We start from the raw sequence: 25,087 nt of genomic DNA, 5'->3' as shown, positions 1-25,087 counted from the left end.
TCCTGGCTTCAGGGATAGCCGCCCGAAGCCTCTTCAGGGCAATGGGAGGAACGCTCCCCCTGCCCTGAAGAGGCTTGGTACGGCTATCCCAGAAGCTAGAACAGCAAGAGGGATTGCTGCTTTCGCTGCACAGTGATTCCTCTTGCTGTTCTGACTTCGCTTCACTGGAGAGGCTCTGCGCAGCGCAGCGCCTCTTCAGCGAAGCGGGAGGAGAAACGGAGCCCCTTCCATTTCTCCTCCCGCTTTGCTGGAGAGGCGCTGCGCAGAGAGAGAGAGAATTTTTTTCTTCTTGTTCTCTAAAACTAGGTGCATCTTATAGAGCGAAAAATACGATAATTCCCCAAAACAGGAAGCGCCAAAGGCGTGGGAATGCTGCATCCAAAAAGGGTTAATGCTGTAGCATAGAATCTTCTGATGTCATAAATATATATACTGAGGCAGTTTTCCCCCAGTTTGTTCAGTTATCACTGTATGTGGAGCTTTAGCTGTGAGAGCAGCGTGTTGTGTTATTGTGCTGCCTACCTCAGAGCCAGTCTGTAAATATCAGTCAGTCTCAGATACGAATTCATGTAAATCTGTTTCAGTAACGTAAGTATCAACTACCTCTCTGGTACATTCAATCTGACAAGAGCAAGTACAGCAAGTCAAAGCCATGTTATTTTTAAACTTTAAAAGCAAGTGTTGCGTGGTTTTTCTAAGGGGGGGAAAGAGAGCTATTAAAAGGGCCGAACAGCCTGGGGCAACCTCTACACAACTCTATAAAGTACAGTGGTACCTCAGGTTACAGATGCTTCAGGTTACAGACTCCGCTAACCCAGAAATGTTAAGAACTTTGCTTCAGGATGAGAACAGGAATCGCACAGCGGCAGCAGCGGGAGGCCCCATTAGCTAAAGTGGTGCTTCAGGTTAAGAACAGTTTCAGGTTAAGAACGGACCTCCAGAACAAATTAAGTTCTTAACCCGAGGTACCACAAAGGCTCCCTCATAGTCACCTGAAAACAGGAGCAAGGGAGTTGTAAGCAGGGCTGTAGATCAGTGGTTGTGCACCTGGTTCACATGAAAAATATCCCAGATTTAATCTGGTTGATCCCCATTGGAAAGATCCATCTAAAACCCTAGAGAGCACAACCTATCAGGGACCCGTGGACAACACTGAGCTGGTTTTGATAGCACAAGTAGCCTATGCAGTTTTAGTGGGCGATGCCTCTTTCCAAATTATTAACGGCATGATGCAACAGGGAGAAACATCTGGATTCTGTTCTCTCTCTTTCCTGTCCCTCATTCTTCAGCAGCCATAGCTAACCCCCTGGTGTAACAGGCTACCCAGTCAAAAGCATCCACATACCATGCCTGGAACACTCTTTAATCTTGCCGGACATCCACGCCACCGCTTTAGCACCCATTTTCGTTCCAAAGTTTCTGTCAAACGGAGTTGGTGAGCCGCCCTGTAATGCGTAAAGGGAAAGTCAGCTTGATTGTCATTGAGAATCATAGTTGCAGGAATTGCTTAAAAGGTAAAGGTAAAGGGACCCCTGACCGTTAGGTCCAGTCGTGGCCGACTCTGGGGCTGCGGCGCTCATCTCGCTTTATTGGCCGAGGGAGCCGGCATACAGCTTCCGGGTCATGTGGCCAGCATGACTAAGCCGCTTCCGGCGAACCAGAGCAGCGCACGGAAACGCCGTTTACCTTCCTGCCGGAGCGGTACCTATTTATCTACTTGCACTTTTTTAAAAAATAACTTTTTTATTCAAAATTAAAACAAAACATATTATCCAGAAACATCATCCTTATCCCCCCATTTTTCCTCCCTCCCCCCACAGAACCCACCCACCCCCCAACTTTCCTCAGTTCCAGTCTTTGATTTCTCTAAAAATGCTGTTTTCTGCATGTTACAAAGTTGTATAGATCCTCAAACTATTTAGCTGATTATTATCAAAAAAAAGTTTGTGAGTGTTTATTCAAAGCCAGCCAAGGAGTCCAGTTCGCTTTGTTGCGTCTTCAAATACTTTGTAAAGGGTTCCCATTCATCTTTAAAGTCACAGTTATCCTTGTCCTGCAGCTTGTATGTCAGTTTTGCCAGTTCTGCATAGTCCGTCAATTTTTCTTGCCATGATTCTTTAGTTGGGGTTTCTTCAGTCTTCCATCCTTGTGCTATTAAAACTCTTGCGGCCGTCGTCGCATACATGAAGCTGTTTTTCAGCTTTTTTGGCAGATCTTTCCCTATCTACTTGCACTTTGACGTCCTTTCAAACTGCTAGGATGGCAGGAGCAGGGACCAAGCAACGAGAGCTCACCCTGTTGCAGGGATTCGAACCGTCGACCTTCTGATCAGCAAGTCCTAGGCTCTGTGGTTTAAAAGCCTCCAAATGGAAGATTGATTGCAGCAGGAGTGGCTATGGGCCTTGCATAGTCTGGCAGAGGAAGTGACCCACCAACCGCTCCAGCTTTATCTTCCAATCTCAGCAGCCTGGTGCTCAGCACTTGAAACTGGGTGGTAAAATCTCTGTCCATACTGTGATCAGGACATAAATCTCTCTGTCTGCTCTTCACAGGTAAAGGGTAAGAGACAGCCATTTCCCACTGCCCCAGTGCTGGAGAGAGGTCTTGGAAACTCTCCCTTTTATTATAGAATCATAGAGTTGGAAGGGACCCAAGGGTCATCTAGTCCAACCCCCTGCAATGCAGCTAAAGCATCCATGATAGATGGCCATCTTTCTATGAAGAGTAAAAAGAAAATAGCATTTCTCCACCTCTGATGCTGGTAGAGAGGCCTTGTAAGAGCGCCTGGGAGACAGAATTCTGTGGCTATGTGTGCGTGTTGTGTCTGTGTGTTTTCCCTTTGGAACAAAACATAAGACAGTGTGGAGGCCTCTAGATGGGACCAGTCCTTTGGGGCTATTTCTGTCTTCAGCCTGAGTTCAACTTCTCTGCATTCGTGGAACCAAAAGCAGTATTATTTGCTTGAGCAGCTGTAGCAGTATAGCCAGGCTCCAGACATACCTGCTGCATGTGTCCCAAGACGTTCTTCCTGGTGTCAAAGACGCCTTTCCCTTCCTCAGAATACAAGTTGTATATGAACTCGGTGTTATAGTGCTCATTGCACTTTTCATTCCTAGAAAGAGAGAACACACCCAGCATGGATGAGGCAGGAAGACAGGTCTACACTGATTAAGAACTAGCTTTAAAAGAAGAGAGATGGAATGGTAGAACACAGCGCTAAGAGAGGGGGGAAAGCCTCAGGTGAGTTGAGCTATTCTCAACTACAGTGGTGCCTTGCAAGACAAAATTAATTCGTTCCGCAAGTTTTTTCTTCTTGCGAGTTTTTCGTCTTGCAAAGCACGGTTTCCCATAGGAACGCATTGAAAATCAATCAATGCGTTCCTATGGAGACCGTCCGGGGACAGAGGGGAAGCGCCGTGCACATTCCCCTCTGTCCCCGGACCTGTTTAAAGCAAGGGGCGGTGGGGAGAAGATTGCTTCTCCCCGTTGCCTTCCCCTCTGTCCCCGGACCTGTTTTAAAGCAAGGGAAGGGGCAGCGGGGAGAATCGCTTCTGCCCGTTGCCGCCCCTTGGTTCAAAAGGGGTCCGGGGACAGAGGGGAAGGCGCACTGCGCTTCCCAGCTATCCCTGGAGCTTGCGGGGCAAGCTTCGTTTTGCGAAGCAAGCCGATAGGGAAATGCGTCTTGCGAAGCGGCTAAGAAAACGAAAAACTCCTTCGTCTGGCGAGTTTTTCGTCTTCCGAGGCGTTCGTCTTGCGGGGCACCACTGTACTTTTGCCTGGCTGGAATGTGTCATTGTACTGTGATAAAGCCTCTTGCTTGGCTGGGTGGGTGGAGGGACGCTGTTTGTGTGTGTGTGTGTGTGTGTGTGTAATTTTCTGTATTTTGTATGAATGTAGACCCAGGATTCACATCCATTTGTCTGATTGGCTAGTGGGCCCTACAGCTTAACTGACTAAATGTTTCCCTTGTTCAGCAGCCTGTTTATACTGGAAATGCATTATTGCTCCATAATAAACTGCCTCTGCCCACCATAATTTTATTCTAACCATAGCCTGCTTTCTCTTCTAGTACAGTGGTACCTCAGGTTACATATGCTTCAGGTTACATAACGCTTCAGGTTACAGACTCTGCTAACCCAGAAATAGTGCTTCAGGTTAAGAACTTTGCTTCAGGATGAGAACAGAAATTGCGCTCCGGTGGCGCAGCGGCAGCGGGAGGCCCCATTAGCTGAAGTGGTGCTTCAGGTTAAGAACGGACCTCCGGAACGAATTAAGTACTTAACCCGAGGTACCACTGTATAAGTGAAAGTCAGTGTGGTCCTGGCAGTGATGGGAGACCCAGGTGCAAATTCCTTTACTTTGCCATTAAGTTCCACACCACTCTTGGGCAAATTTCTCTCAGCATAATGTACTTCAAAGGTTCAGTTGTGAGGATAAAACAAAATGAGCCCTATTTACTCAACCACAGATTGCATAGATGATGGGTGGGGTACAGGTATGATATATGGGATTAAATTACATATTGGCACATTCAGATTGTGCTGTTAAAGCTGGCTTGGAGCAAGAAATGCATTTAGTCCCCCAAATCAGTCGTCTTCTTTTTTGCAATGAGTGCCTGGAAAACATACTGGAAACTCTGGAACAACAATTGCTTCCTTATCTAAATGTTCCCCTTTCAAAATGCACCATGCTGAAAAGCTGCAGAACCAATGATGATTTAGAAGCCAGCTCAGAATAGAAAGTTATAAGCATACATGGTTAAAGCTTAAAAGACGAAGAAGACTGCTTCCACCACTCCTACAATGGTATTGCCCATCTTCACTCTTTTTACCTAATAGAAACCACTTCTGAGCATCCAATCCCCAGCTGTTTGATGGCTAAGCCTAGTAAGATACCTCAATATGAGACCTCTCTTCACTGTGGTCTTCATTTTCTCAGTCAGATGCTCCACATTCATCTGTTTACCAAAGAGAGAATCATGGTTTCACTTTCCGTCTCTGAAACTACACGTGAGCACATCTCCCAGCTACCGTAGCTTTTGCTGCCAAGTTGCAGTCCCCATCATCATCATACAATCAAGACTTATTTTCTACAAAGGAGTATTCCTGGAAAGACTTTCCTGTGTGAAGGTGGGACATGCAAACGTTGCACTAAAGCCCGTGACATCATGTTTTGGATTGTGAATATGAAAGGAGTAAGATTAACCCACTTAATAAAGTCAAACTGCAGGCCCCAAACTATTCACATTAGTGACTTCACACGTTTGTCATCTGAACATACAGTTGCAAAGTGTTACACTGTGAGATGCTTGAGGCTCACTTTCCTCCTGAATGAGAACTATAGGTACCGTATTTTTCGCTCTATAACACGCACCTGACCATAACACGCACATTGTTTTTAGAGGAGGAAAACAAGGAAAAAAATTCTGAATGAAACAGTGGATGTATCATTTTTGTGCTTCATGCTGTGGCCACAGACATGTGATCTGATGGTGAATTTGGGGTAGCTCAATGCAAAGATCCTGAGGATCCATGTGGATCCATGCTTTTTAACCACATTTTTGCACCATTGCAGCCCCAGGCAACAGTGGGTGTGTGATTTTTGGGGGGCAGGCTGCTATGTGATCCGATGGTGAATTTGGGGTGGCCCAATGCAAAGATCCTGAGGATCCATGTGGATCCATGGTTTTTAACCACGTTTTTGCACCATTGCAGCCCCAGGCAACAGTGGGTGTGTGATTTTGGGGGGGCAGGCTGCTATGTGATCTGATGGTGAATTTGGGGTGGCCCAATGCAAAGATCCTGAGGATCCATGTGGATCCATGCTTTGTAACTACATTTTAAGTGGGGAGTGAAGGAAAAACACAGAAGGGACAAGAGAGCGTTGTGCAGAGAAGCAGCTGGCTAAGAAAGCAGGAGAGGGATTTTACGGGAGGGAGGAAAGAAAGGCAAAAGTTTCCACAAACCGAAGCCAGCTTTCTCTCTCCTCCTGCATGTTTTCTGGCTGCCTGCGAGGAGCACAGAGAGGAATTACTAGAAGGAAAGACCTCTGCTTTCCCCTCTGCTTGCCTGGAGGGGAGGGGATTTGCCTGCTCTTTGTTCCGTTTGAGCAAACACAGCAACGAAACAGAGGAGGGTGGGCAGTAAGACCCTGAGGCAGAATGCAGGAAAGCTGCAACTTCCTCTTTTCAGGTTTCCCTCTCGGACACAACGCACGATTGATTTTTGCTGATTTTTGTTCCTGCGCTCCCCTAATCGGCTCCAGGGACCCCCCCCCACATTCGCTCCATAACACGCACAGACATTTCCCCTTCCTTTTTAGAAGAAAAAATCTGCGTGTAATAGAGAGAAAAATACGGTACTTACCGTATTTTTTGCTCTATAAGACTTACATTTTCCCTCCTAAAAAGTAAGGGGAAATGTGTGTGCGTCTTATGGAGCGAATGCAGGCTGCGCAGCTATCCCAGAAGCCAGAACAGCAAGAGGGATTGCTGCTTTCACTGCGCAGCGATCCCTCTTGCTGTTCTGGCTTCTGCGATTCAGAATATTTTTTTCTTGTTTTCCTCCTCCAAAAACTAGGTGCGTCTTGTGGTCTGGTGCATCTTACAGAGCGAAAAATACGGTATTTTCACTCTTGCCTCTGAAAACATTGGCTTGTAGAGTATGCAAGAGTAGGAATTGCCCATTCTTAAAGAAGATTAGCCCCTATGTTTATGCATGAGTCATTGCCTTCGGAGCAAGCCTAAAGAAGTGACTCATGCAGAGATACAACAGGCAGCCTTTTCTGTAGGCAGGCAATTCTGTAAATGAGAGTCTGAATTGGAAGTGATTGTAAGAGGCAATTCTGCTGTGCTCTTCTCTTGGGAGTGACTGAACACCAGTCACATCCAAAGCAAAGACTAGACAGAATTACCTGCTTCCAGTGAAGGCAGGAATGCTCTTGCAGGAACGCTCCTCTAATTTATTTTCATGGCACACAAGCAGTCCTCTCACATCATACTGGTGTTGCCCCAGCGCACAGTTTTGGAATGACTATTCAGGTATTTACAGCAGAGGCTGCTAAGAGTGGAGAGAGGAACTCAATCTAGACTATGCTGCTCTCCCAGGAGCTTTCAAAAAGGAAACAACCGCCTCTGGTCTCTGCAAACGGTTCTCACTTCCAAGTCATGGATGGTGAAAGGATCCTCATAAATATAGGCTGCATCTGCTCCAGCAGCCAGTCCCGCCATGGTAGCCAGGTAGCCGCAATATCCTCCCATGGTCTCAATGATGAACACCCTCCTCTTGGTGCCAGCCGCAGACTGTTTGATACGGTCACAAGTCTAGGGAATTAAACAAACAAATGGCATCCTGCTCAGAAAGACAGAATGGGGCAGGTTCTCTGTATAACTTTTTGGCAACTCTTACGTTTGCAAGTTAAAAGAAGGTAAAAGGTAAAGGGACCCCTGACCGTTAGGTCCAGTCACCAATGACTCTGGGGTTATGCGCTCCTCTCACTCTATAGGCCGAGGGAGCTGGTGTTTGTCCGCAGACAGATTCCGGGTCATGTGGCCAGCATGACTAAGCCGCTTCTGGCAAACCAGAGCAGTACACAGAAACACTGTTTACCTTCCTGTTGAAGCGGTACCTATTTATCTACTTGCACTTTGATGTGCCTTTGAACTGCTAGATGGGCAGGAGCTGGGACCGAACAATGGGAGCTCACCCCGTCGCAGGGATTTGAACCACCAACCTTCCGATCAGCAAGCCCTAGGCTCTGTGGTTTAGACCACAGCGCGACCCGCATCCCTAAAATATATAGACATATAAATGTACAACAACTGTCTTGGACTGAGTCAGACATACTGCCTTCTCTCGACTGATAGCTGCCCTCCCAAGATTTCGTGGCAAAGAAGGGGTCTTCCCCATCACCCAATATCCTCTGAGCTGAACGTGGCAGGGACCAACCTAGAACCTTTGGCAAGCCAAGCACACACACTGCCAATGAGCTATGGCCCCTCCCTATTGCTTCTGAAGACATGACACTGCCGAATACGAAATTTGACCATTGAACTGTCTATTCTGGCTGGCAGCACCTATCCAGGGTTTTATCAGGCAGGCATGTCTTTTAATCAGAGATGCCTAAGGAATAAGAACCAAATTCTGCATCACGAAAAGCTGATCTCTTAAAAAAAAAAATTTAAAATAATTTTTATTAACAGGCCAATCAAATCACATTATTTCCAAATCACATTAGCTCCAAATTATACAGCCAGATTTTTAAATTTTGTTGGGGGTACCCAACGAATGGGGGTCCAAGCATCACTTATACTGCTGCTTTAATTAGACAGTTCTATCCAGTTCTGTCCAGATAGTCTCTTTATTACTTTCTTCATCTTCTTGTTATTATCATATATTCCTTTCTTTGCGATCTCTGATAATCTTCACAAGCGGGTTGGAAACAAACATCCTCTGTGTGGGTTTTACACTCTCCAAAGATCATATCACATAGGGACAGACGCCATTCCGCACTTCCATAAAGAATTTATCCTCGGTCTGTCTTTTAATTTTCCCAGGCTTGCCAAGTATATCACAGAGGGCTCTGCCAGGTTTAGATCACATTCCAATCATCATTCACATTCCAATGATCCTGGTCCTCCTCCCCCCGTCTTTCTTAGACAAGCCTGTCTTAGCGAGACGCCATTTAAAACTGCGTCATAAAATTTTCCTCCGAAAAGCTGATCTCAGCAGCCTATGAAAATCCTCCAAATTTGCACAGTGTATTTCTACTCCTGGAGAACCACTGCCAGCCAGTTTCGACACTAGTAAACTAGATGGACCAATGATCTGACTCAGTTATAAGGCAGCTACCTATGCTGTTGCACCACAAAACACTATGTTAGGCAGCTGCCACACCCCACTTGGCCCTTCATGTATTGAAATTCATTGAGCTTGGATGCCAATGAATGCCTTACTGATGTGATGGTGTTGAGGGCTGTGTCTGCACCGATGCTGAAGTCAGAGCCAGGAACGTTGTTGGAGACAGTGGCAGGAATAACACAGAGCGGGATACAGAGCTCTTCAAACTTGGCTCGGCCTTCAATCAACTCCAGGCTGCCGGTGAAAGCCTACGGAAAGGGGAAAGAAGAAAGCCTCCATTATTAAGATGAGGAAACTGTGGCCCTCCAGATGTTGTTAGACTCAAGGGTGCACAAAGTGGGGGGCGGAGGGGGCGGGCTGTCCCGGGTTGCCACTTGGGGGGGGGGGTTTGACAAGACGGTCCCTGCCTCTCCTGAGCTGTAGAGCGGCTGAGGGTGTCAGTATGGGCATCCCTCTCGCACGGCGACCATACAGGCTGCCGCTCTCACACAGCGACCATACGGGCTGCTGCGCATGTGCAGCCTGTACAGATGCCCGTATGGACAGTGTGCACAGTCCGTATGGGGTGCTGTGCGTGTACAGTCCATACAGACGTCACACGTGGGCGGTTCATCCTGCCCTGGGTGCCAGAGAGGGTTCCTCCGCCACTGGTGGGACTGTATCTCCCATCATCCCTGGCCAATGACCATGCTACCTGTGGCTAATGGGAGTTGGGAGTCCAGCAGCATCTGGGCAGTTCTCCATCCCAGCCATAACCTGACTATCATCGGAGCCCACCCTATTGTATCTTAGGATTTGGTTGTTGGACAGAGAGTCCACTGTCTCTCTTCCAGTCCACTGTCAATGGCTGTCATGTTGTGCCTATAGGAATGTTCTGTGGAATGTGAAAACTGACATACTCATTCACCAGTCTGTTAATCCTATCAACAGTGCTTTACTTCTGTTATAGATCTTGTGCTCTAAAGAGCCTAAGAGACCTACCTCAAAGCCACCAATTATGATCAGCCCATGGATGTTAAAACTGGCGATGTTGCTGCTGATTTGCTCAAAGTACTTCTTAGGTAGAGTCCTGTCATTGAAGAAGAAGAATCAGCACTCTGTTTTTGTTTAATCTCTTATTCATTCTGATGGTTAACATCAAGCAAAAAATGCAGGTATTATAAAGCAGTAATTAAAATAATGACGTCCATGCCAACAACTAAAACGTAATACAGTGGCTAATACAACTTTGACTAACGGGTCCCAGTTCTGTTAAGATTCCAAAGGCCTGGCTGAATAAATCCAATTTTTTAAAATTTGTGCCTGAATGTTGTTGATGTGAGGGAAAAGCAAATGCAGGGAGTTCCACAGATGAGGGTTGCCACTGAGAAAGCCCTGCCTCTTGTCCCCACCATCACTACCATTGACAAGACTACCCGAGCCCATCTTAAAGCATAGGCACGCCTTACATTCCTTGGGCCCTAAGTTTTATATGGCTTTGGACAAAGGTGCCAATGCCTTTGGTTGGGCCCAGTGGCTAACAGGCAGTCAGCGCAGAATTTTAAGGATCAAAACAATATAATCCCATCTTGCTGCTTCACATTACAACCTGGCAAGTGGCGTTCTGCCTCAGCTGCAGCTTTCAGACTGGGTTAGATTTAGCCAGTCCACTCCCCACTTGGAAAATGCTTTGCTGAGTGGTTCGCTGAGGATGCAACGGAAGCAGAGAAATAAGCTTTCTTCACCACCATCGTCACTACCACATGGTAGACACGATGGCGAACTCTTGTTCTGTCGTCTGTGCCACCTCTGCCCCAGCCATCATCTGGTCAGCTGCAATGCCAGGAGCCCCTCAAAGAATCAAGAAGCCTTTCAGACTCCCTACAGAGGGATCTTGTCAACAGCCAAACTTATCTCACCTTTCCATGCCAAGACAAGGGCTTTGACAGGAGCACCGGCCATGCCAAGCTAGAAAAACACTGAGAATTCAGGAATCACTCTGATTCAGTAAGTCTTGGGAGGCAGGCGATGGTACCTTTTGATTTCATTCATAGAAAGTTCCATTATCCCCAGTAACTCTCCTTTTCCAGACAGTTAGCCTCTGCAGGGGGACGGGCAATTCTGCTGTGCTTCAGCAAAGGATATGATATGAGCTTTCAAATATTCCTAATGTAGTCACAGAAGAACTTCCCAGCTTCAGGGGAGGCTGCCTGATGCATCTCTGCATGAGTCACTGCTCTTCCCAATCAGCCTCCGCTGTGTGAGGTAATTCTGTTTTGCCTCTGCATCCAGCATCACTGGAGCATCCAGTCACACTACCCATATACAAATGCAGCGGCCTCTGAGGAGGCTGCTGGGTACATTCTTACACAAATCAATGCTTTGAGCTTGTCTTCTTCCAACCAGGAGTACAGTGTCTCCTGTAGAAATATGGAGAATTGTCTCCAGTGGCTCTTCCACTCTCTAAAAGTAAAAAAATTAGGCAGGGGTGATTAACCTTGTTGCCCTCCACATTTGTTTTTGGTTTTTTTGCTGGACTACAACTCCCATCATCCTTAACCAGTGACCATACTGAGTTGGAATCCAGGAATATCAGGAGGGCCACAAGTTAGCCACCTCTGCTTAAAGCTATAAAAGGGACATGTGTTTTTTCAATTAATTATAACAGGAAAAAGTTTTCCTCAGCTATGTTTGCCAGCTGTGTTTATGTTTTAATTTTTTTAAAATCATTTTCTTTTTTCTTTTTTCTTTTAAACACAGAGTACATCCGTCCATGGACACCTTTCCATAGCTGTCAACTTACAGATTTGAAAATAAGGGACCAGCAGCCTCGAAAATAAGGGACCAGCAGCCAAAATAAGGGATTTTAGTCAACCACCTGAGATACGGATTTAAAAGGGACCAGATAATTTTGGAGAGCAGCGCCAGTTTTTAGCCCTTCATTTCCGCAGCTTGCTGCTCAAGCTGATGAAACACTGCAATTAAATAACTACAAACAGCAACCACTTTTCGCGCAAAACAAAGTCCAAGCTACGAAGATGCTACCCCAGGCAGAGACGCTCAGTTTGGCGGCCGCGAGGAGGATGGCGGCAGTGGAAGGGCCCGAGGCTCTTGCCAGTCCCGGCGGGGAGGGGCTCCCGGGGGCCGAGGCTGCTGAGAGGAGGCCGGAGGGGGGCAGGCCGGGCAACCAAGCAACACAGTTGTAGCCTCCCTCCCCCTGGCCGGCAGGGAGTGAGTGAGAGGAGATGCTTCCTTTGAAACCCGGGAAATTTAAGGGACATCATCAATAAAGGACAGCAGTGGGACACAGCTCTGGGATAAAGGAGTTTCCCGCCAAATAAGGGACGGTTGACAGCTATGCACCTCTCCCCATCATAATACCTTTTGGTTCCAAGACTCGATCCGCCTCTCCCAGTCCAGCCTCCGACTCCTCCCCATCCAATTTCTTCAATCTGGAGAGAAAGGGCGGAAGAAAGGGTTTCTTTAGCTCAAAGCAGCTCTTTCCTGAGCCACTGGCAATTGTGGAACTCTCTTAGAAGGGAGTATTAATCCCTCAGTTAAACAAAACAAATACCTTTCCTTCGGCTAGGCCTTCAAACCCGTCGTGCACAGCTAGCATCCTATGGCCGTGGATCAATCCAATTCTGACGGTAGACCTCACGGCTGCATTCATGCCAGCTGCTGGCGCACCTACGTTCATCACTGCCAGGTTGTAGCCGCTCTGCAGAGAAAGAAAAGGATTGGGGGATCAGAAAGGGCTTTGAATGTACTTCAAAGCACACCCTGTTGGGGGATTCTGGGTTCCACTGAAGGAGCCAGTCACACGGACAGAAAGGCATTCATAGAGCAGCTTTGCTTCCATTAGAAGCATGGTTTATTTATTTATTAAAATTCTAATTACATTTGTGTGTGTGTGTACTCCAATAATAATAGTAATATAATAATTTATCATTTATACCCCACCCATCTGACTGGGTTTCCCCAGCCAATCTGGGCGGCTTCCAACAGAATAACAGAAGCAAACATTAAAAACTTCCCTAAACAGAGCTGCCTTCAGAGGTCCTCTAAAAGTCAGATAGTTGTTTATTTTCTTGACATCTGATAGGAGGGCGTTCCACAGGGCGGGTGCCACCACCGAGAAGGCCCTTTGCCTGGTTCCCTGTAACCTCACTTCTTGCAGGGAGGGAACCACCAGAAGGCCCCCAGAGCTGGACCTCAGTATCCAGGCTGAATGATGGGGGTGGAGACGCTTCAGGCATTCTAGGCCGAGGCCGTTTAGGGCTTTAAAGGTCAGCACCAACACTTTGAATTGTGATCGTAAACGTACTGGGAGCCAATGTAGGTCTTTCAGGCACATGAGAATAAAATCAGCAGAAAAACACCAATAAACAAATACAAACTGGTTAAAAAGAAAGATAGCTCATGTTACAACTGTTAGGTTGTGGGTGAACATATCAGATGACACAGCGATTCTTCAAACAGCTCTTGTTTATTCACAGGCCAGAACAGAACTGAACTGAAGGGTTCGGTCAGCCTGCTTATGTAGGGCTCCAGTACAACGTAACTGTAACAATTTTCTAAAACTATCCAATCACTGAACGTCACTTTCGACCCCTTATTTGCATAACTATCTACAGTATCCCCCTGCTGGCCCAGGGTGAGAACTTCAGTACATAACAACAACGGCCTGTCTAAGCAGTTCTCAACAGGATATGCAGACCTGCCTATACCAAAACAAAGGAAGCATTCTCGTAGAAGGTCAGGTCTTCATGGTCTCAGACAGAGAAGGGTCTCTCCCATCGCCTGCTACATGAATCCTTTTATTTAGAGATGCCAGGGATCAAACATGGGACTTACACATACAAAGCATACCACTGAGCTATGCCGTCTCTCCCACTGTATGCCCCCTCCCCGCCCCCCTTACCTTTGCAGAGGGTGGGCGAACATGGGCCAAAATCTTGTAAACATTCCAGTTGTTTTGGAAACTCCTGCAGGGTGAATCAAATTATTAGGAGCAAAGGAAGCAGTCTTCCAACCTAGGCTAGTTCAAGACTGTCTACACTGACTGGGATTGGCAGGAAATCCTTCCCAGCCCTTTCTGGAGATGCGAAGGACTGAATCCAGGACCTTCTGCATGCAAACCAGATGCTCTGTCACTGAGCTATGGCCACTTCCTCTTCCTAAGAATAAAAAATAAATTGGAGAGGCCCCGGAAGGCCTTGTTCACATTGTAGCTCCAACTTACCTTCCCCTAAGTTTAAGAGCTTCATCAAACCGTCCCTCATTCATCGCTATTGTGACATCTTTAGTCTGTTGAAGGAAGACAATAGTGACAAATAGTATTTTGTATTTTTTATAATAATATTTATTAAATTTTCCATTTTAACAATCCAATTAAATCCACGTTGGGGATGCGGGTGGCACTGTGGGTTAAACCACAGAGCCTAAGACTTGCCGATCCTTAGCAGGTTGGCGGTTCGAATCCCCGCGACGGGGTGAGCTCCCGCTGCTCGGTCCCTGCTCCTGCCAACCTAGCAGTTTGAAAGCACGTCAAGTGCAAGTAGATAAATAGGTACTGCTCCAGCGGGAAGGTAAATGACATTTCCGTGCGCTGCTCTGGTTCACCAGAAGCGGCTTAGTCATGCTGGCCACATGACCCGGAAGCTGTATGCCGGCTCCCTTGGCAAATAAAGCGAGATGAGTGCCACAACCCCAGAGTCGGTGACGACTGGACCTAATGGTCAGATGTCCCTTTACCTTTACCTTTACCTTTAAATTCACGTTAAATACATTCCAAATGATAATGCAGTCAAGCAGTCCAAATTTTATGCCAAATTATAAGTCTTTGATTTCTTACCTGCCCATAAGGCCCCAGGAGCGGTAACAACAATATAATGTACCCTTATGAAAACAACTATTTCAAATGAAACAGAACAACATACAGTGGTGCCCTGCAAGACGAATGCCTCGCAAGACGGAAAACTCGCTAGACGAAAGAGTTTTCCGTTTTGGAGGTGCTTCACAAAACGAATCTCCTATGGGCTTGCTTCGCAAGACAAAAATGTCTTGCAAGTTCCTGCGGGGTTTTTTTCCTCCCCCCCCTTTTTCTAAGCCGCTAAGCCGCTTATCAGCTGATCCGATAAGCCGCTAAGCCGCTAAAAGCCGCTAAGAGCGTTAATCCGTCAATGGGCTTGCTTCGCAAGACGAAAAAACTGCTAGACGAAGAGAATCACAGAACGGATTCTTTTCGTCTTGCGAGGCACCACTGTACATTCAGCAAATGTGATGGGGGTCCAGCAAAACAAAATACCTTAACTGTCGAAGGCTGGGATAAAGAGGTGCATTTTCTTGTCCCACCCCCATAAACCCACATGCCAGCAAACAATACTTACTACTTGGACGCACTCCATGAGAGGAAGACGGACAGCTTGGTTACCAGAGAGGCTGACAACACATGCTGGAGTATCAGGAGTTCCCTCCAGTAGCGCCATGACAGCTTCCACTCCCATCCTGCTTCCCTGCAAGATGGAGAACAGAAAAATGATTTTTTTAAAGGGTTTGGGGCTTTTTGTATTTCTGCAAACACCTGAGCATGTCAATACTTCCCTCTTGTTTTACAGCGGCCTAATTTTGGCTCCAATCTGGCTCCAACACTTGCCACCTGAGTTCATTATTAGAGGGAGTGATAAGTAATTTGTAATAATAATAATAAAATAATAATAATAATAATAATAATAATAATAATAATAATAATAATAATAAATACTTTTATTTATACCCTGCCCCTCCCAGCCAAGACCGGGCTCAGGACAGCTAACACCATGTATAAAACAATTGATTAAATTACAACTTAAAAACAAGATTAAAATACAACATTAAAATGCAGCTTCATTTCAGTAGAAACTCAGATCAAAATCTTTTTTGAGGATGAAAACGTCAAATCTTCACCAAAGGCCAACTAATTACCTCCTGCTGTGTGAATGGTCACCGAGTGCTCTTATCATGCCAAACTTTGCCGAAAAATTCCAGAGAAGTTAACAACCTAGAGGCAGCGAGACTGCATCAAGTGTGTGGGGAACGTTGGGGCCGCCAGCCGTTGCTGAACTGCAACTCCCATCAGCCCCAGCAAGCAGGGCCAACGGCCAGGGATTATGGGAACTGTAGTTCAGCAACATCTGGAGGGCCAAAGTTTCCCCACACCTGGACTACACCTTTAGAAATGTCTCCTCCTGCCTCTCACTCCAATATGCAATACAGTGGCACCTCTGGTTACTAACTTAATTTGTTACGGAGGTCCGTTCTTAACCTGAAACTGTTCTTAACCTGAGGTACCACTTTAGCTAATGGGGCCTCCTGTTGCCGCCACGCTGCCGTCATGCAATTTCTGTTGTCGTCCTGAAGCAAAGTTCTTAACCTGAGGTAATACTTCTGGGTTAGCGGAGTCTGTAACCTGAAGTGTATGTAAACCGAGATAACACTGTACAGAAGTACCTCAGGTTAAGAACTTAATTTATTCCGGAGGTCCGTTCTTAACCTGATCTTAACCTGAAGCACCACTTTAGCTAATGGAGCCTTTTGCTGCTGCTGTGACGCCAGAGCACAATTTCTGTTCTCATCCTGAAGCAAAGTTCTTAACACGAGGTACTATTTCTGGGTTAGCGGAGTCTGTAACCTGAAGCGTCTGTAAGCTGAGGTACCACTGTATTGTTTACAGGCGTGTCATCCATATGAAGCATCAGAAACAAAACTGCTTTGCTTTTTACCAGGATGCGATCAAAGGCAGAGGGGGTCCCACCGCGCTGCACATGTCCAAGGATGGTGACTCTTGTGTCATAGCCCAGGCGTTTCACAACCAGCTGTAGAGAGAAGAGAGGTGCAAAAAAAATGACATCATCCCTTCAAAGTTAAGAATGTTCACTGGACAACAGAGGGCGAACCAGGCTTTTGTTACTCTTTGAGTCCTTTGGTTGTACAAACCCGCCCTTTTTAACTGTGCAGGATAATAATAATAATAATAATAATAATAATAAGAAGAAGAAGAAGAAGAAGAAGAAGAAGAAGAAGTTATTATTTATACCCCACCCATCTGGCTGAGTCTCCCCAGCCACTCTGGGCCGCTCCCAATCAAATGTTAAAAACAGTACAGCATTAAATATTAAAAACTTCCTTAAACGGGGCCGCCTTCAGTTGTTTCTAATAAGTAAAATAGTTGTTTATTGCCTTGACATCTGCTGAGAGGGCGTTCCACAGGGTGGGTGCCACTACCGAGAAGGCCCTCTGTCTGGTTCCCTGTAACCTCAGTTCGCGCAATGAGGGAACCGCCAGAAGGCCCTTGGTGCTGGATCTCAGTGGATGATGGGGGTGGAGATGCTCCTTCAGGTATACTGGGCCGAGGCCGTTTAGGGCTTTAAAGGTCAGCACCAACACTTTGAATTGTGCTTGGAAATGTACTGGGAGCCAATGCAGATCTCTCAGGACTAGTGTTATGTGGTCCTGCCGGCCACTCCCAGTCACCAGTCTAGCTGCCGCATTCTGGATTAATTGCAGTTTCCGGGTCACCTTCAAAGGTAGCCCCATGTAGAGTGCATTGCGGTAGTCCAAGCGGGAGATAACTAGAGCATGCACCACTCTGGCGAGACAGTCATTCTGCCTCACAGCGAGTATTTCAGCTCAATCTCAATGTTAGGGCAAAGGACATTGACACAGACGCTCCGAGCAGAAACAGGATTGCATCACCCACACTTTTAATGTCTTCTGAGGTGATCGGCTTGCCGTGCTTGTCAATAGCTCCTTCAGCCACAATAATGATGTTCAGCCTTGAGCCTCGGGTTCTTGTCTGTGGAGAAGAAAAGAGAGAGAGAGATCCACTTCAAACCACATTCCAGGCCTGGTTTGGAGACAGGAACTGCCTTGGACAGCCAAGAAAGGCTGCCGGGAACCCAACCTTGGTGATTCCCCTGGACCTCTCTACAGCTTTCAGTACCATCAATCATGGTACTGTTCTCTGCTCAATTGCTGCTGCCATATCCTTAATCAAGGCTGGAGACAGTTTTGTGCAGCCTAGAGAGGGCCTGACTGTGAAACTCAGGCTACCCTAGGTTTGTCTAGCTTCTCCAGCTCACCAGGCCTTTGAAGTGGCTTAGGACCTGTGAGGGTGTCCCATGGTTTTGGTGCAGATTTCTTTCACTGACTCCAAATACTTCAACTGATTTGCTTTTTTAAACATTCTCCAGCCAGTATCACCGCATCAACATATTACAGCATATTACAGCCCTGGCTCAAAATCTCAGTCTTTGGCCTAGGGAAGTGGTTACCTCCATAGCTAAACAACAAGGAGTTTACCAGCTCATGGATGAAAATTATGGTTAGAAAAGCCACTGGTATGCCACCTTCTCTCCTGTACCATCTGGGTATGATATCGCCCTTGAATCTCTGAGGCAAAGGCTCTGGGACATATTCACATAGTGATCTCCGATCTCAGTATCATGTTAGCTGTGGCCCATTAGCAGTAGGAATTCACTATGGGTTCGAGTTTCAGACACCTGCATATCTTAGAAATTTGTCTATACCAACATATCGGAGTTTTCACCAAAGCCAAATTAAATGTATTCCCATCAGAAGTGTTAAACGGCACTGAGAGATATCCCTTATCAAAATAGGATCTGTGTATGCTCTCAAAACGTCGACTGCATTGGGCATATTTTACTGCATTGCGGACAATATGACCAAGCAAGGGAACTATTGATTAAAGTGTAGCACCCTGCTTGTGGTTAACGCTTAGCTGGAATGAAATATTCAACGCAGCAATAGAGAAATTAAAATAATAATTTATTTGTCAGACAAATAAATGAGAGGCACAGTGGTAGATGGTTACCAAGCTCTGGCCTGGGCTCCTGCCATTATGGCCAGCACTTATATTCCCTCAGCCCAGGCCCCTTGCTCCTCCTTTGGCTGCCTCTGTCCAATCAGCCTGGTTGAATTTCCTATTGGCTGATTGCTATAACCAATCCTAAAAGATACACCCATTTCCTATTGCCTTTTATGGGATACAAAAAGCTATATATTCTTCTATCTATAAATGACAAATAAGTAGTCATATATCTTACATTTGTCTCAACAAGGAACCTTAATTACCAGCTCACCTCTTGCCCTCCTTGCCCTATTGCCCTCCAAAACAGATGGTTAATAGTTTTAAATTTTTATCTTAGACAGATGTCAGGGATCTTGGGTTCACATTCTCATGCATCATCAATGAAAGATCTCCTTTTTGGAGGTCTTTAAACAATGGCCTGACAACCATATATCAGGAGTGCTTGATGGCGTCTCCTGTCTGGCAGGGGGCTGGGCTCATCTGCCCCTCTGGTCTCCTACAGCAATATGACTCTATGAAATAAGAATTTAACATTTCTTTCTTTCTAGATCCTTTGCATAATTATATTTAAGCCAGTATATTTCATACTTTATCATAGATAGCTTTTTAGAAGAATAAACATTCTCAAAGGAAAGGATGGACCAGTTTACAGCCTCAAAATAAAAGCCTTTTCTTCTATTTACACTTCCCTTCTCAGCCAGTTGTTTTCTTTTCCATTTACTCTTGGCCTTTAACCTTAGAAAGATATGGCTCAAGTTTAAGGCACATGGTTTTATTTTACTGTTTACCAACTATTAATTATGTAGGGTCAGTGTAACCTTGGTCTCAGCCTGTAATTCCCTTTTTATGACTTTGAGAATTGTTTTCTGCTATAAATCAGGGGGCCCCCTTGTCCAGGAGGATAAACATCTTGCCAAAGTACTTCTAAAACATTTGAAAATCTTTAAGCTCATTTTAAAATACAGACCCCAATCAAACTATAAGCCTTGATAAAAATGCAGGCTATGATTGGATGCCTCAAAAGCACTATTGGCAAATCGGCCGGGTCAGTCTGAAGCCTACTATATCAAATATCTTCTGGACAACATGTCCAATGATATCACAGTGGCCGTGGAAAAGTATCTTTTAGTAGTCATATGAATCAAAGATCAACATACCCATGACTAAACAAATAATGCTTCAGTCTCCCTTCCCTGGGGGGTTGTCTGTATGAATCTGTATTTTATTTATAATCCATGTTATGGGTCATTGGGGGACGTGGGTGGCGCTGTGGGTTAAACCACAGAGCCTAGGACTTGCCGATCAGAAGGTCGGCGGTTCAAATCCCCGCGATGGGGTGAAGCTCCCGTTGCTCGGTCCCTGCTCCTGCCAACCTAGCAGTTCAAAAGGACGTCAAAGTGCAAGTAAATAAATAGGTACCGCTCCGGCGGGAAGGTAAACGGCGTTTCTGTGCGCTGCTCTGGTTCACCAGAAGCGGCTTAGTCATGCTGGCCACATGACCCGGAAGCTGTACGCCGGCTCCCTTGGCCAATAAAGTGAGATGAGGACCTAATTGTCAGGGGTCCCTTTACCTTTACCTTAACCTTATGGGTCACTGGACCGCAATAAAGATTATTATTATTACCTCAGTTAGCCTCCTGCACAAGTGATCCTCCCAGTCATCCTCTGGTGGAGATTCTGGAATGAAAACCCAGTCTGCACCACTTGCCAAGGCTGTTACAAGGGCTAGGTAACTAGAGAAAGAGATAAAAGCCAAACAATGAGCCATTATTGATTTGGTGCAAGATTTTAAGCTAGCAATAGTGCTTGAAAAATCCAAGGAGGAAAGGAGCTTTCCTAAAGGTTACTTAGGTCTGATTGGAGACTGATTCATATCATCCTCTCTCTGGGGAAACTCAGACTGCACTCAGACTGGATAAATTTGATCTTTCTGAATTCCAGTACCAACTGGATCCACACTTCGTGGGCTAGTGTGTGGATCAGAATGTAATCATCCTTCAGATCAGGCATAGGCAACCTTCGGCCCTCCAGATGTTTTGGACTACAATTCTCATCATCCCTGACCACCGGTCCTCTTAGCTAGGGATCATGGGAATTGTAGGCCAAGACATCTGGAGGGCCGAAGGTTGCCTATGTCTGCTTCAGATCATTCACTTCATTGATTTTTGCCTTTGATCAAAATGCATTTTAAAACGTGACATTTAAGAGAAATAAGGATAGAAATTCCTACCCACAGTGACGACCCATGACCTCCAGCACAAATGTCCTCTGGTGACTGCAAGGCAAAACAAATAATAAAGCACTTGAGTATATTTTTTTAAAGAAATGTTTTAAACATTCAAGAAAAGATTTGAGTTTTGTATGTAGGGAAAAATTAGGGATAGCTTCAGCTTGTGTCTTTTGCTCATCATTCCACATCTTGGCACTAGCTTTTTAACTGCGAATGTTTATCCTTTTTGTTTTTGTTTTCTTTTTTTTAATACTACTATCCACACAGATTCTCACATAATTAGAAAGACAAGGGATTGCACAGGCTCTTCTCAGAATAAAAGAGAGTCCCAGGTCACTTCAACCGTTACCAAGAAGGTCCTCAAAATACCGTATTTTTCGCTCTATAGGATGCACTTTTTCCCCTCCAAAAATTGAGGGGAAATGTGTGTGCGTCCTATGGAGTGAATGCAGGCTCCTTGGCTTCAGCGATAGCAACGCAAAGCCTCCGAAGCTCAGAGGGAGCGCTTCCTCCATGCTCCGGAGGCTTTGCGCTGCCTTCGCTGAAGCCTGGAGAGCGAGAGGGATTGGTGCGCACCGACCCCTCTCGCCCTCCAGGCTTCAGGGATAGCCACCTAAAGCCTTTGGAGCGCAGCGGGAATTCGCGCTGTGCTCCGAAGGCTTCGGGTTCCTTTTGCTGAAGCTGGGAGAGCAAGACTCTCCTGGCTTCAGCAGAGAGGGAGAGCTGTGCAGCACCCCTTCAGCCAAGCGGGAGGAGAAATGGAAGGGGCTCCGTTTCTCTTGCCACTTCGCTGAAGGAGCGCTGCGCAGAGAGGGGAAGATTTTTTTTTCCTGTTCTCCCCCTCCTATGGTCCTATGGCCCGGTGCGTCCTATAGAGCGAAAAATACGGTACCTCATTAAAACATGTACAAGCAGTGGTGGAGCATATGCTGCCGCCACTCAGGTGGGGCTCAAGGGACACGCCCCAAGGGGGTGGGCCCAGGGCCAGATTTAGGTTTGATGAGGCCCTAAACCTAATGGGTCCCTTTATATGTCCAGCTGTCCTTTGTCAACATAAAAAATTGCCACTGTTTTTTTATGTTGAATATAGGCTATATGGTAATTTATGGACCTAATACAGTGGTACCTTGGGTTACATACACTTCAGGTTACATACACTTCAGGTTACACACTCCGCTAACCCAGAAATAGTGCTTCAGGTTAAGAACTTTGCTTCAGGATAAGAACAGAAATCGTGCTCCGGCAGCGTGGCAGCAGCAGGAGGCCCCATTAGCTAAAGTGGTGCTTCAGGTTAAGTACAGTTTCAGGTTAAGAACGGACCTCCGGAACAAATTAGGTACTTAACCCAAGGTACCACTGTAGGTATCTAAAGCAATTTGCACATAACAAATAGGAGCCTACACAATACACAAGACACTGTTGCTGTATGTAGGTTTTATTTTATTTGTTCTTTATCTTACATTTTGGAAATGTACATCCAGGTTGATTTCCCTTTAAAAAATTTTGGGGGGCCCACTCAGGGCCCTAAACTATAGCTTGTTTAGTTTATACATAAATCCAGCACTGGGTGGGGTACAGAGAGAGCCTGCTGCGTCCAGGGTCAGGTGAGACCCTGAAGTGCAGCTGTGGCCAAACAAGGGAAAGTTGCCTTGGTTGCAAAAATATGCCTGGGGCCACAGATCTCCACCCCCATGCTACACCACTGTGCACAAGTTTTACCTTGAAGATCCTTATACAGTCATACCTCGGGTTGAAGTTGCTTCAGGTTGAGCGCTTTCAGGTTGCGCAACCCGGAAGTAACGGAACACGTTACTTCCGGGTTTCACTGCTCACGCATGCACAGAAGGTCAAAATGATGTCATGCGCATGCGCAGAAGCGGCGAATTGCGACCCGCGCAGACGCGGGTTGCATTCACTTCAGGATGTGAACGGGGCTCCGGAACGGATCCTGTTCGTATCCAGAGGTACCACTGTATTTTCTTGTTCTCTCTCTCTCTCTCTCACACACACAAAACCTACCCTTATCTAGTTAAGATATACCGTATTTTCTGCACCATAACACTCACTTTTTTCCTCCTAAAAAGTAAGGGGAAATGTCTGTGCGTGTTATGGAGGGAATGCCTACGGGTGGCATGCCTACGGATTTTCCTCCTCTAAAAACTACGTGCGTGTTATGGTCAAGTGCGTGTTATAGAGCGAAAAATACGGTATATATATTTTTTAAATTCTACAACAGAGAGTAGGCAAACTGAGTCAAATTTTGCCTGTATTTGCAAATATATTCTTTCCCATTTTATATGCTCCTGCATGAGGAAGGGCAAAGAGCTTCTGCGATTGCTCCGCAACTGCCGTCTATATACACTTTCAAGCCTAGTCTTAAGGGCTAGGACTTTGTTTTCTTCTCTTTCTTCAAGCTGCAGAAAGAAATTCTTATGGTGCCATTCAGGAACTGTAGAAATCAAAGGCACAATGCCTACAAGTCTCACCTCTGAGCAGTGGTGGTGATAGCATCCACTATTTCCATTATCCTGTGGAGAGCAGAGTCCGTGCCAATGGTCATGTCAGTGCCACAAAAGTCGTTATCAATAGAACCAACCATGCCAACAATGTTTAGGTAACTAGACTTGCTGGCTTCTTCTGCCGTGATGCCACCTGGGGAGGTATTAGGCAAAGAACCAATGGAATACCAGCATGTGATATAATTACACCATCCCTGAAAGTTCAATCTTAGCCTAAATCTAGCAATAAGAAAGCAAACGTTCTCCATATTCTCCATTTATCCTGCAGGTCAGAGCAAGGGTGGCTAAGATGAGGTTCTCCAAATATTTAGGATTCCAACTCTCACCAGCACAGGGACCTACTGTGAGGGGGGAAATTATTTGATCCCCTGCTAAATTTGCCCATTTGCCCTCTGACGAAGAAATGACCTGTCCATAATTTTAACGACATCCTCGAACAGCTCTTTGGTCTTGGTCATGGTGGATTGATTGCTTCTGTTGACAGGTGTCTTTTGTACAGGTAATGTAATGAGCTGGGATTACAGGTAAGACCTCTCCCTTACAGCAGGTGCTTCTAATCTCAGCTTGTTACATACAGTGAAGATACCAGGTAGCCTGACATCTGGCTGGTTGACAGGGGATCAAATACCGTATTTTTTGCTCTATAGGACGCACTGTTTCCCCTCCAAAAATTAAGGGGAAATGTGTGTGTGTCCTATAGAGCGAATGCAGACTGCGCGGCTAAGCCCAAAGCCAGAACAGGGAGACGGAGTGCTGCGCAGCGCTCCCTCTCACTGTTCTAGCTTGGGGATGGCTGCGCAAAGCCTCTGCAGGGCAGCTGGGTGCCTTCACCCCGCTGATCTGCAGAGGCTTCAAAGGCTGCGCTCTGGGGGCTTCAGGCACCTATCCACAAGCCTTCTGAGCGCAGCAGGAGTTCCCACTGCGCTCCGAAGGCTTGCGGATAGCTGACTGAAGCCTGGAGAGCGGTCGGTGCACACCGATCCCTCTTGCTCTCCAGGCTTCGCTTCGCTGGAGAGGCGCTGCACAGTTTTCCCTCTCTGCGCAGCGCCCCTTCAGTGAAGCGGGAGGAGAAATGGAAGGGGCTCTGTTTCTCCTGCCGCTTCGCTGAAGGGGGGCTGAGCAGAGAGGGGGAGAATTTTTTCCCCCTGTTCTCCCCCTCCTATGGTCCGGTACGTCCTATAGAGCGAAAAATACGGTACTTATTTCACTCATTATAATGCACATCAATCTCTGACTTTTGTCTTCTGGGTTTCGGGGGGGGGTTCTTCTTGTTCTGTCTCTCACAGCTATAATAAACCTACCATTAAAATTATGGACTGGTCATTTCTTTGTCAGAGGGCAAATGGGCAAATTTAGCAGGGGATCAAATACTTCCCCCCCTCACTGTAGCATTCAGTTTTTAAGTGGCCTCCTTGGCAATACCTGTCTTAACCAGCTCCTGCAGCAAACTGGTCCACTCCGCTCGGAAGGTATCCGCTCCAGTCAAGCTGCCATCTCCCCCGATCACGCACAAGTTTGTGATTCCTCTCTTCACCAGGTTGCGAGCAGCTTTCAGGCGTCCTTCGCGGGCACGGAAGTCCATGCACCTGGCACTCCCGATGACGGTGCCACCCTAGGTGAGGGGACAAAA

The 25,087-nt window shown here is 46.4% G+C and overlaps 2 protein-coding genes across 3 annotated transcripts in view; both read right to left on the bottom strand.

The window, feature by feature from the left end:
* LOC310700607 (uncharacterized protein) overlaps positions 1-25,087 on the bottom strand; it is a 95,718-nt gene that overhangs the window by 26,274 nt on the left and 44,357 nt on the right. Inside the window, exon 2 of the mRNA XM_083490536.1 lies at positions 5,348-6,360. The gene's annotated coding sequence lies outside the window, so the exon portion shown is untranslated. The remainder of the gene's footprint in view (positions 1-5,347; positions 6,361-25,087) is intronic.
* Positions 1-25,087, bottom strand: part of PFKM (phosphofructokinase, muscle) — a 50,298-nt gene that overhangs the window by 3,989 nt on the left and 21,222 nt on the right. For both annotated transcript variants that reach the window (XR_014522595.1, XM_083489999.1), the window contains exons 4-20: positions 24,880-25,069; positions 23,425-23,590; positions 20,939-20,983; positions 20,333-20,441; positions 17,578-17,673; positions 16,601-16,693; positions 15,230-15,355; positions 14,083-14,147; positions 13,762-13,825; positions 12,412-12,558; positions 12,219-12,289; positions 9,840-9,927; positions 8,954-9,106; positions 7,157-7,321; positions 4,896-4,957; positions 3,001-3,112; positions 1,346-1,445 (exon numbers count right to left, since the gene is read on the bottom strand). Coding sequence is in view for 1 of the 2 variants with exons in the window: in XM_083489999.1 (XP_083346125.1) it covers positions 1,346-1,445; positions 3,001-3,112; positions 4,896-4,957; positions 7,157-7,321; positions 8,954-9,106; positions 9,840-9,927; positions 12,219-12,289; positions 12,412-12,558; positions 13,762-13,825; positions 14,083-14,147; positions 15,230-15,355; positions 16,601-16,693; positions 17,578-17,673; positions 20,333-20,441; positions 20,939-20,983; positions 23,425-23,590; positions 24,880-25,069 (1,852 nt within the window). In the remaining variant the exon portion in view is untranslated. The remainder of the gene's footprint in view (positions 1-1,345; positions 1,446-3,000; positions 3,113-4,895; positions 4,958-7,156; positions 7,322-8,953; positions 9,107-9,839; positions 9,928-12,218; positions 12,290-12,411; positions 12,559-13,761; positions 13,826-14,082; positions 14,148-15,229; positions 15,356-16,600; positions 16,694-17,577; positions 17,674-20,332; positions 20,442-20,938; positions 20,984-23,424; positions 23,591-24,879; positions 25,070-25,087) is intronic.

Source organism: Podarcis liolepis (genome assembly GCF_965112155.1).
Source record: "Podarcis liolepis genome assembly, chromosome: 2".
Classification (NCBI taxonomy): domain Eukaryota; kingdom Metazoa; phylum Chordata; class Lepidosauria; order Squamata; family Lacertidae; genus Podarcis; species Podarcis liolepis.
Note: the sequence above shows the minus strand (reverse complement) of the source record. Positions and strands in the feature narration are given on the sequence as shown.